The sequence below is a fragment of the Propithecus coquereli genome, unplaced genomic scaffold (genome assembly GCF_000956105.1).
Source record: "Propithecus coquereli isolate 6110/MARCELLA unplaced genomic scaffold, Pcoq_1.0 Scaffold27, whole genome shotgun sequence".
Taxonomy (NCBI): domain Eukaryota; kingdom Metazoa; phylum Chordata; class Mammalia; order Primates; family Indriidae; genus Propithecus; species Propithecus coquereli.
Window position 1 is genome coordinate 832,447 of NW_012148285.1, and position 11,388 is coordinate 843,834.

An 11,388-nucleotide genomic window follows, 5' to 3' on the forward strand; every position below is an offset into this window, starting at 1 on the left:
CTGGCCATGGGAAGAGAGGGGAGAAGGGAGGGTCACCAAACTGCCACCCGTCCTGCTGGCCCACCTCTCTGGGCTCTCCTGGCCCTTCGAGGTGCTGGGATTGGTGCAGCCTCCTGCCTCGTGCACCCAACAGCTGTCTTTGAACTGGCCTGGGGGGCTTGTCATCTGGAACCAAGCACTCAGTGCTTAGGGCTTTAAGTGCCTTGTCTGCCTTAATCCTAATATTGGAGGAAAGGTCTCTTAATGTCCCCAAGTCACAGAGGAGGAAATAAGAATTAAATGGATAGTTACTGTGAGTTTTTTTGTGCATGCTGGGGGTTGGGGGTGGGGGATGGACTTCACAGGCTCACCCTAGGAGTGCTCCTGTGGTGGGGAGACTTGGGCAGGGCTGAAGAGAGTCCATCTTTGCGGTCACTGGCACTTGGGGGGTTGGGGAGGTGGTCACTAAGACTGTTTTGACAGCCCCCTCTGAATCCATGATTTATCACAACTTTCTGTGAACACAACCTCTGGTCAGGAGGGACTCATTCTCCCATCAGCTGGGGGAGGTTGCAGGCCCTGGAATCTCTAGACAGATGGCTCACCCAGGTGCCCCACCTCTCCAGATTGCTTCCTTATAGTGATTTCCAGAACCACATTTAACCCTGACACACAGTGACTCTTCCTGGTGCTGGGGCCACCAGCTCTGTGCTGGGATTCCCCCACCCCAACCTCTCCAAAGAGAGGTCAGCCTCTGAGACATCCCTCCAGGAAACTGCCGTGGCCTCAATAAAGGGCCTTTGTGTGTCTGTCCACCAGCGGCTCTCTCTGAAGCCCTCAAGCTTTGCCTGATCCTGGCCCAGGCGATGAACACCTGCTGTCATAGGCCTGATTTGTAGAGTGTCTTTCAGCTCAGCTGTCACTCTCTCCCAACCTCAGCCAGGGCCCAGCTGGCCTGGTGGGGTTGAAGTGGGGACAGACCCTGCTCCCCTGGAAGACAGAGGAGAGAAGAGGCAGGTTTACTCACAAGGAGGGACCTAGAGTGATTCTGAGGCCCACTCCCACCCCGACCGACAGCCCCCTGCTCCACACCTGTCAGCCCTGGATCCCGTCCACTTTCCCTCTGCCTCGCCCCTACCCCTTCTCTCCCCGAACAGCCACAACAGCTCCCCCCATCCCTGCGCTACTCACTTGCCCCTCTGAAAGCCACTCCCCATATGACAGGCAGAGGGATCTTTGCAAAACATAAATGAGATCCGGTTGGAGTAGCCGTGCCCAAAACCGTCCAGCACCTTCCCACTGCCCTTAGGAGGAACTCCCAGTTCCCACAGCAGCTGGCAAGGTCTTTGGTGGGCCCCTGCCCAGCTCTGGACCTGCCCTCCCGCCACCCTCCCGAACGTCCTGCCCACGGGCTTTCTGCCTCTGCGAAACGCCAGGACCCTCCCAGCTTGGGCTTGGCCCTGAGAGTAGTCCTCGGCCGATTCCTCATGCTTCAGGCCCTGTCCAAGTGTCGCCTCCTCAAGGAGGCCTTCCGGATTTGCCACCCATGTGCGCGCCCCGCCACAGCCGATAAGTGAGGATCTATCAGTGACTCCTGGCTTTGCTTGTCTTGGCCACTGACTGGACAATGAACTGAGGCGATCGGGGAACGGAGTCTCGTTCCCGGTTTTCAGCGCCTGGAACAGCGATCCGGACAGACTAGACCTGCACGCATATTGCAGAGCGAACGCGCGCACGCAGGCAGAGCGGCCCCCGAGCCTCCCACGGCGGACGCGCCCTCATCCGGGCTACAGGAGCCCGGCGCACCGCCTCCCCTGCGGCCGCGGACCCGCCCCGCGTTGCCCCCGTTGCCATGGCGTCGGGCGCCGCGGGCGGAACCGCGGGCGCAGGGTCCTAGCGCGCACGCCGCTCTGTGAAGGCACGCCCCGCCCCGCGTTGCCAGGCGCGCGTTGTCAAGCGCCCGTTGCCATGGCGCTGGGCAGTCGACAGGTGGGCGCGCCCCTCGGCTGAGGGCACAGAGCCTGGCAGCAGGCACGCCGGACGGCCAGAGCGGAGCGATGGGGGCGGCGCGAGCCGCAACACGGACTTCGCCTCGGCCTCAGCAGGAGTCCGCAAGGCGACCGCGGCACGGCTTCCACAACACGCTGCTCTTCTACTGGAGGAAGCGGGAGCGCCGCCACGGACGACGCAAGCCGGGCTCGGGCCGGGGGACCAGGCCCAGGGCCGCGAGCAGGGCCCGGCCCCCCAGCCCCGTCCCCGCCCCCGCGCCGGCCTCCGCCCCGGCCCGGGCCTCCAGCCCCGCCTCGGCCCGCTCCGCGGCCTCTGGCTCCGCCTCGACCAGGGCCCGGGCCCCGGCCGCGGGCCCCGCCCCCGCGCCGGGTCCCGCCCCGAGTCCCGCCCCCAGCCCCGGCTCGGGCCCAGCCTCCGCGCCCGCGGCGCGCGTCTCCGGCTCCTGTGGCCGCGCGCTGGCGGCAGCGCGCGCGCTGGCCTGGAGGCCGACCTGGGGGCCCATCTGGAGGCCAACCTGGCCCGGCAGGCATTGCGCGGGCAAGATGGCGGCGCCCGGCGAGCGGGGCCGCTTCTACCGCGGAAGTCTCTTCTCCTTCTTGCCCGGCGGCGCGCGCTCGGAGGTGATGGACGACCTGGAGACCGACGCGCGGGGCCGGGGCGCGGGGCGGAGAGACGCTGCCGCCTCGGCCCCGACGCCAGCCCCGGCGCCGACCTCCGATTCTCAGGTCTCCGAGGACGCTTCCCGGAGGCGGCCCTGCAGGGCCTGCGTGGACTTCAAGACGTGGATGCGGACGCAGCAGAAGGTTCAGATGCCGTGCCCGACCTCCCAGCCCCAGCCCTTAACCCCCACTCCTTGTCCTCAGGTGCCCTGGGCAGACCTCCCAAGGGCCTAGACCCCAGGTTGGCTATCCCTAAACCTTGCCCTCGCCCCGCCCTACGTAGGCCTGGCTTTTCGTCTTTCAGCCGTACGTGAGCTGGACTTCTTTCCGGAGTCCGTGGGCCACCGGCTGGGGCGTAAAAAGAGGGAACTTTGTGGGCTTCGTGTTGGGGGAGAATGAACTGACCCTTAGTCGGCCTATTCCTGCAGCGGGACAGCAAGTTTAGGGAGGATTGTCCACAGGATCGAGAGGAACTGGGCCGCCACAGCTGGGCTCTTCTCCACACCTTGGCTGCCTACTATCCCGACCTGCCCACCCCAGAACAGCAGCAAGACATGGCCCAATTCATGCATTTATTTTCCAAGTTCTACCCATGTGAGGAGTGTGCTGAGGACCTAAGGAAGAGGTAAGCTGTGTCTGCAGGGAACAGACCATTGCACCTGGAGCCTAGGCCTGGTGCCCTTGGCTGATGTCATAGAGGGGAGCCTAGAGAAATAGTGGCAGAGGGTTGCTGAGGAGCAGGGACCACCAATAGAGTGGGGATTGGGGTTATTTGAGCCTTCTCCTTTCTCCTCAAAGGCCATACTGCCTGGATCTCCTGCTGGGCATCGCTGTGTTCTGTAGCCACAGGCTCCCAGGAAAGGCTTCCCTCCCTCATTTAGCACTGACGGAGACTCCAAGCAAGTTAGGGAGAACACTTTGCCTGACTTCTGGAGCAGGACTGCTGGTTTTAAGACCTTAGGAACCCACTGCTTTTGCCCCCCAAAGCCAGCTTTCCCTTATTGAGGCACCCAAGAGCTGGATCTGGCTGTTACAGGTGTTTCTAGGGTGGACAGTGGCACAGAGCTGCCTGGCAGTTAGAATGAGGTCTTTTGCTCCAGGGCCTCAGGTGCTAAGAAACAAGTCTAATTTTCAGTTCTGCGGTTGTGCCCGGCCCCACCCCTTCTACTCTCTGCCCGGGGCCAGGGACACTGGGATGAGGCTTCCTGATTGTTATAAGGTCGTAAAGTTGCCAGGTCTATGCTTTAATGTCTTGCCCTGGGCCCTTGTCAGGATTTGCCAACCTCCCCAAGTGGGTGTTTGAGCAGTCCTGGGAGTCGAGCACACCTGGGAAGCTGCAGGGTCAGCCCTGTTCTAGGAATTCCTATCCCTTGGAGCATGAGGGCACTTCTAGGTGCCCCAGCTCTTCTCCCTCAGGAGCAGGCAAGGAGCTGGCAGAGCCAGCAGAGCCACTGCCCCCTCCTATCCTTCCTGTGCCCCTCCCCACGCAGGATACGCAGGAACCAGCCAGACACTCGCACTCGGGTGTGCTTCTCCCAGTGGCTGTGCCGCCTGCACAATGAGGTGAACCGCAAGCTGGGCAAGCCTGACTTCGACTGCTCGAAAGTGGATGAGCGCTGGCGTGACGGCTGGAAGGACGGCTCTTGTGACTAGAGAGTGGCAGCCAGAACCCATGGGGCAGCCAGCCAGGGCCCATAGGGTGGCCTGGCTGGACAGGAGCAGGGGGAGCTCATTAAAGTGAACAGAGCCAGAGCCTGTCGAGTCTCAGTTGGGTGGTCACCAGGACACTGCCATGGGGCCCAGCCCCTCTCAAGTTTGGGGTAGAAGTGGAGGTGCCACTGCAGCACTGCAGGCACCCTGCTGGCCTCCTCCTCAGCCCAAGCCCCGGGGGACTGCCGGGGAGGGAGGCGGGAGCAGCCTAGGACGCCCTTTAGCATCCAGGATGCAGCCTTCTGCTTAGCCCACACTCTGGCAACAGTTCCTCACATGAGAAGATGGCAGGCCTGGCTGGGCTGCCCTATGCCTGCCCCTTGAGGCCAGGCCATTGCCTTCCCACACCTACCCTGGGGACACCTGCAGTGCCCGTGGCCCCAGTGGCTCTGTGCTGGCCACTTCAGGAATCAGACCTGGGGGCTGAGCTCTCCACTCTGCTCAGTCCCTACAGGGAAGCCCAGGCAGGGTTCTTCCTTGAGGGTCCACCAGCCATGCTGCCCACTCCCTGCCTGGCACAGGGCCTTCCATAGCTGTGCCAGGCCTGTAAACAGAGGCTTCATGGGGCAGCCTCCTCAGAGTTTGAGGCCAAAATAAAATGCTGGAGAAGTGACTGAGGACTTGGTTTCAGTGTGCTTTGTGCTGGGGCTCGCAGCAAGGGACAGGGCCTGCTCCTGCCCTTCGGTGTTCAGCTGTGCTTTCCCGTCTGGGCTTCTGGCTCCTTAGGAGGAGGGAGAGGTCCCCAGGTGAGAGCAGGCCGGAGTATTCCAGCAACGGTAAGGCAGCTGATGGGCTGGGGCACAGGGGGCCAGAGTAGCTGCTGCAGGTCCGAGACAAGGGGAGGTGATGGCACAAGGTCTGCAAGGGCACAGCAAAGACATGGGTTTAACTCCAAGCTCTTGGAGCATTTGGAGTCAGGTATGGCACAGAGTGTTGTGACTTTTGGAAAGTCCTTCTGGCTGCTGAGCTGGGATGAAGCAGGTGAAGGTTAGGAAGCCAGGGCGGTCACCTGTGTGCCAGCTGGGAGGGAGGCTCACCCAGGGGAGAGGATGCTGGATCCCTTGAAGACAGAACCAGAGAATCCCCAGGTTGAGAAAGGAGCCAGAGGAGACTTGGGAGTCGCTCTGTGCATCAGTGAGATGGAGAAGACAGTGCAGCAGGTTTAGGGGGGACCTGGACCCAGCTTTTGAGCCTCCCCAGATCTGCTCAGTTCCACCTGCCTGTAGGCCTTGGCTCCCAGCCAGAACAGCCCAGCTACAGTCTGTGTCCCAGGCCTGTGGTCACAAAGCTCTGGGCACCTCTATCCTCCAGGTGTCTCAGCCTTTCCCTGGGAACAAGTCGACCTTGGCCGCCTATGCAGAGGGAGCTGCAGTACCTCTACCTGATTGGCCCTGCAGGGTGCTGGCTTCTGCAGGGGCTGCCCAGGGGGCCAGGTAGCATAAATGAGAGAAGTTGCTCCTCCCTCCCCCAGGCACAGGCTTCTCTCTGGCCTTCTGCGGGTGCACTGGGAAGCAGCCAGGCTCTGCAGCGATGCTGTGGTCGGTAGGGTCGCACCACTGTGTCTGCTGCCCTCCTCCCTGCCTTGCTTTCCTTTTTCCATGTCTTCCCCGAAGTTTCAGCCCCCCAATAAAACTTCACTTTGCCTCAGGCTGTTTTCCAGGCCATCCAGGCCAAGGCAAGAGGAGCTCCAGTGCCAGGGAAGGTTCTGGCTCAAGCTGGCACTCCAGGGCTGACGCATAGACCGAAGGAGCCAGCTTAGAGGGAGGAGACCCAAGGATCGCACCTTGGGCCCCTAAGGCTTGCAGGTCACCAAGTGGGCAAGAGGAGGAACCACGGATGACCTTGGAATTGTATCTTGGAGGGAGGGAATGGCAGTATCTGAAACTTGCCCCTGGGATTGGGAGTGGAGGTCACTGTCAACCGTGCATTTGGGTGGAGTGGTGGGAGCTTGGTCACGCTGGGTTTCAGAGGGGTGGGAAGAGAGGTAGAGGGAGCAGAGTGTCCACACGGAGTCTGCTGCTGAAGGGAGCAGCGTGTGCGGCAGCTGGAGGGGGAGTGGGGTCGAGAAGGGTTTTTGTTTTTTTCTGGAAGAAAATGCAGCATGTTTGGGTGCTGATGTGAATGATCAAGTGAAAGGGGCAGATGGTGACACACAGGGGACTGGACGAAACACAGTGGGCAGCATCTGCCCTGCCCCCGTGCCCAGCTGGGGCAGGCGCCACCAACTGTCCACACGGTTGGTGTAGCAGGGACCTGGGTTCGAATTCCAGCTCTTTGCTTTCTGTGGTCAAGGAACTCAACTGACCTGCTTTTTTGCCCATCTGAAGAATGGGGACTTGGAAGCTGTGAGATATGTTGAAGAACAGCCCCTCCCTCCGCAGGAAAGCACTTGGCACTGTACATGCTCAATAAAGCAGACTTTTCTCAGTGCTGGAGACAAACACAGGAGTCACCTGAACTCCTGCTAGGCTGGCCTGAAAGGAGCGTGAGGGAAGGCACCCAGCGTCACCCAGGGTGGGGTCCAGCAGGGGCACAAGGCAGCCAGGCCCGGCTCTGCTCGGAGCGCAGTCACGTCCTGTCCATCCGCCCGGCTGCAGCGGAGTTAGAGCCCAGTCCCTGCCGGCTTTGCGCTGGTGGCCTGGCGGAGGGTCCGGAGAGGGGTCTCGGACCGCATCACGCAGGTGCGGGCGGGCACGGCGGTGGGCGGGGCGGAGGGAGAGGAGGACTCTGGCCCCGCGCGCGTGGACCCGGCGGGGGGGCGCCGGCTCGGCCCCGCCCCGCGCGCCCCCGCCGCGGCCGGCGCGCGCTCCCGGGACGCGGCGGCGGCAGCTGCAGCATCCTTACCACCCGCAGCAGCAGCAGCAGCAGCAGCAGCGGACCCGGGCGGCCTCGGGCGGGGCCGGCCGGACGGACAGACGGACACAGGGCGCCGGGGCGCGCGTCCCGCCCGGGCCGGCCATGGAGGGTGCCTCGTTCGGCGCGGGCCGCGCGGGGGCCGCCCTGGACCCCGTGAGCTTCGCGCGGCGGCCCCAGACCCTGCTGCGGGTCGCGTCCTGGGTGAGTGGCCCCTGCCCAGGCCCCGGCTGCGGCTCCGGACCGCGCCTCGCCCCGCGGCCCTCACGCCCTCTCCCGCCCCCGGCCCCTCGCCCCTGAGCCTCCTCCTCATCCTCGCCGGCCCCTCCCCCGCCGGCCGCAGGTTGGGGTGACGTCACCCGGCTGGGCGCGCCCACCTGCGGGCGGGGGAGGGACAGGCGGCCAAGGAGAGGGACCTTGAGAGGTCACCGCCAGTCGCCCCGACCCCTAGTTCCTCTTTAGAGCTAACTCCAAGCCCTCCTCAGCCCTCGCTCCGCTTTTCCTGTTCACATGACCTGCAAGCGGGCACCGGGTGGGGACGGGATTCGCGGAGGGGCACGAGGAGGGGGCTACGGCGGCCGAGAGAGACCGCGCAGAGCCTCGCCCCTTCCCCGCACACGCCCTCCGGGCCCGGAGGGAACTGGTCCTTCCCCGCGCCCCGGTCCCGCTGTGAGTTGGGGGACGAGGGGCTGGGGCGGCTTCCTGGAGGTGGCGGGAGGGACGCTCCAGGGGCATCCCTAGGACCCGGGCCTTGCTCCTCCTTCCCACCCTAGACGGGTGCCGAGTCCTGGGTTTGTCCGGCCGCGCCCCACGCCGGTCTCTGAGGAGGCTGTGCAATGTGGGCCGAGGGCCTCCGCCTCCCCCGTGGACTGACTCTGACCCGACCAGGAAGCAGGAGCCCTGCGTTCTGGTCCTCGCTCATGTCCAGACTTGCAGCCCGGTCTCGGGGAACATGCCCGTGCCCTGGCTTCCCCGCGACTCTTGTATCTCGGAGCTGGGTCGGGAAAAGGGCGAAAGGAAGAAGTTGAGACTGGAGGTCTTTTCTTGGCAACAGAGGGCTGCCCAGAGCTGAAAGAGCAGCGTCTGGCTAAAATGACCGTGGTCCACCTCATACCTGCTGCCAGAACTGGTGAGCAGAGGCACTGAGGTGTGACTGAACCCCAGAGGTCCATGGTGTCTTGTCTGAGCCCAGACACTTAGAGCGACATTAGTAATTAATCACAGTCACGCGGGGGTCGTCATCCCTCGGGTGTCCACCAAGTGCGGGAAGCTGCGGGGACATGTCCCCATCCCAGCACTCCATGACCCGTGCACGTTACCCCATTTGGCTAGAAGACGGGCGGGCTGCACGGGGCCTGGCGACAGCTCTGGCACCTGCCCCCCCTGCACCCCCGGTCCCACCTCCCCCTGCCCCGCCGGCTCCAGCCTGGGAGTCACCGATCCAGGTGAAGTCCCCTGTTCCACACTCTCGAGCGGCTCTGGGGGGACACCACGGGCCCCACGCGGTGCGGAGGACCCGGTTGAATCTCAGCCTCGGCTATCAGCCACGAGATGCTGGACAGGTCACTTCACCTGTGGCCCCAATTTCTCCATTTATAAAGGCGACAAGAACAATGGCGGCCGTGTGGGGCTTTTGGAGGGTTCCCTGAGCAAACGTAGTGGTTTTAGCGCAGGGCCTCGGCACGTAGATGCTCAGTGAACGGTTCGTGCTGTCAGTAGCTGCTAAATACGCGAGGGGTGGGAAAGGAAGGGGTGCACGAAGAGCCCCCGCCCAGAGAGGGGCCGGTGCTGCAGGAACGGGCCCGGGACGGGGGCGCTCGGGGTGGGCCTCGGGTCTCGGCGGGCAGAGGGGCCCCGCAGGCGCTGAGCGCCGCCCGCCGCCGCAGGTGTTCTCCATCGCCGTCTTCGGGCCCATCATCAACGAGGGCTACGTGAACGCCGACAGCGGCCCCGAGCTGCGCTGCGTCTTCAACGGGAACGCGGGCGCCTGCCGCTTCGGCGTCGCGCTCGGCCTGGGGGCCTTCCTGGCCTGCGCCGCCTTCCTGCTGCTCGACGTGCGCTTCCAGCAGATCAGCAGCGTCCGCGACCGCCGGCGCGCCGTGCTGCTGGACCTGGGCTTCTCAGGTGCGCGGGGCGGGGCTTCCGGGGGCGGGCCAGGCTGGGGGCGGGGCCCCTCGGGCTGCACCTGCGCGTCGGGGCGCAGCGGGCGTGGCGCGGCCCAGCGGCGGCCAGACACCCGGTGCGGTTCGGGCGAGGCCGCGCGGGGTGCCCGCGTGGAGCGCCGCCCCGACCCGCGCCCGCCGCCCCCAGGGCTCTGGTCCTTCCTGTGGTTCGTGGGCTTCTGCTTCCTCGCCAACCAGTGGCAGCGCACGGCGCCCGGGCCCGGCACGGCGCAGGCCGGGGACGCGGCGCGGGCCGCCATCGCCTTCAGCTTCTTCTCGGTCCTCAGCTGGGTGAGTGCGCGGCGGCGGGCGGCGGGCGGGCCGGGGGGCGCAGTTGGCTCTGGCTGACCCCGGGTTCCCGCCCAGGTGGCGCTCACCGTGAAGGCCCTGCAGCGGTTCCGCCTGGGCACCGACATGTCACTCTTCGCCACCGAACAGCTGAGCGCTGGGGCGGGCCAGGCCTACCCTGGCTACCCGGTGGGCAGCGGCGTGGAGGGCACCGAGACCTACCAGAGCCCACCCTTCACCGAGACCCTGGACACCAGCCCCAAAGGGTACCAGGTGCCCGCCTACTAGTGGCTGGCAGGCCCAGACCGGGGCTCAAAGGCCACTCCACCAACACAGGCCCCAAGGCCTCCCGGGCCCTCCCTTGGGTCCTTCCAGTCCCGCACCAGGGACAGAGAGGGTGGCCACTGTGGGCTGTTCAGGGCCAAGAGGGGCTAGTCCCTCAAGTGCCTGGGCTGTCCCCCTGCAACTCCCCTCAGTCCCCTCAGCACCTGGCCTCAGGCCTGAGGTCCTGAGGAGGGGACAGCACAGCCCAGGGTATGTGCCCCCAGCCAGGGTGGGCCGGCCTGGGGGAGGTGTTCCCCTCAGGGGCCAGACAACCTGGGGCTCACCTGTCCACTCTGGGCTCAGGAATCCAGCTGCCCCTACGACCAGGTGCAGGGATTGTCCAGGACCGGGTACAAGGACACCCCCTACCGCGGCTGGGGACCCTGGCTGTTCCCCGTCCCATGTCCCTGAGGGTAGTGGCTGTCCTTGCTCCTGTCATGATGGTTCGTCCCGTCCAGACCCTGCCTCCATTCCCTCTCGCAGGCTCGGTAGAGCAGCCCGGCCCTGTCGATGTTGTGATTGTGGTCAAGTCTTCAGGTTCCGCCTCATAGTGCCCCACAAGCCGCCCCTCCGTCTGTGGCCCAGCCCCCGCCCCCGCCTGCCTTTGCCTGGGCCCAGGTGTCCGTAGTTCCGGCCAGGAAGGCAAAAGGTAGCTGTGGGCCTGGGCACCAGCCCTGTCCCAGCCCTTTGGTGAGACCTTGCCCAGGGAAGGAACAGGACACCTGGGTGCCAGGCAAGACAAGCCCCTCACCAGGAGAGAGGCCAAGAGGTTCCATCTGCCCGCTGTGCCCTGGACACGTCCATTCTGTGCTGTTCCCTTACCTGGCATCCTGGACCAGCCCCTCCCTCCCCTTGTGCACCCTGTTTTCCGGCCCAGCCCCAGGCGGGGGTCCCTCTGCGTAGCTGATTACCCATGCATCGCTCGAAGCTGGCTTTTCACATTAGGTCGATACCAAACGCGGTTGCCACATTTCATCTTAAGACAGATGCCTCCCTCTGGAGTTGCAGTTGAGTGACAACCCTGTACATTGTTGCATAGACCAATTCTGTGTGGATATTTAAGTGAACATGTTTACAATTTTTGTATATATAGATCTCTCCCTATTCTGAAAGAACAATCGGTGATTGTGTATTTTCAGTGTCCCATGTTCCAGCTGCAACTTCTTTACAATAAAGACTGTAAACAAGTTGACCGTGACTTGGACACTCCTGGAATCATTTCTACCTCTGCCTCGGCCCCCCGGGATCGGGACCCAGGGGGCACCAGGGCCCAGAACCCAGGAGGGGGCTGGGCGGTGGAGGCCAGGCTGACCCCCGCCCCAGGTCCTGGGGCCCCAGGTCCATGGGCGCCCCACCACATATCACACTGGTCCAGGCAAAAACCCTGCCACTCAGAGCAGACT

At 64.2% G+C, this 11,388-nt stretch overlaps 2 protein-coding genes across 3 annotated transcripts; both read left to right on the forward strand.

Moving 5' to 3' along the window:
- Window positions 1-2,456: 2,456 nt before the first annotated feature.
- On the forward strand, window positions 2,457-4,401 carry GFER (growth factor, augmenter of liver regeneration). 2 transcript variants are annotated; one of them, XM_012647636.1, is made up of 3 exons: window positions 2,457-2,792; window positions 3,077-3,273; window positions 4,139-4,401. In XM_012647636.1, the coding sequence occupies exons 1-3, from the start codon at window positions 2,532-2,534 to the stop codon at window positions 4,299-4,301; spliced, it is 621 nt and encodes a 206-aa protein (XP_012503090.1). In that variant the 5' UTR covers window positions 2,457-2,531; the 3' UTR covers window positions 4,302-4,401. The 2 variants fall into 2 exon arrangements, with proteins under 2 accessions (XP_012503090.1, XP_012503091.1); XM_012647637.1 differs by having other exon boundaries at window positions 2,514-2,792; window positions 3,110-3,273; window positions 4,139-4,397.
- A 2,788-nt stretch (window positions 4,402-7,189) lies between these two features.
- On the forward strand, window positions 7,190-11,183 carry SYNGR3 (synaptogyrin 3). Its single transcript, XM_012647638.1, has 4 exons — window positions 7,190-7,415; window positions 9,098-9,335; window positions 9,522-9,664; window positions 9,740-11,183. The coding sequence occupies exons 1-4, from the start codon at window positions 7,317-7,319 to the stop codon at window positions 9,947-9,949; spliced, it is 690 nt and encodes a 229-aa protein (XP_012503092.1). The 5' UTR covers window positions 7,190-7,316; the 3' UTR covers window positions 9,950-11,183.
- Window positions 11,184-11,388: the final 205 nt, after the last annotated feature.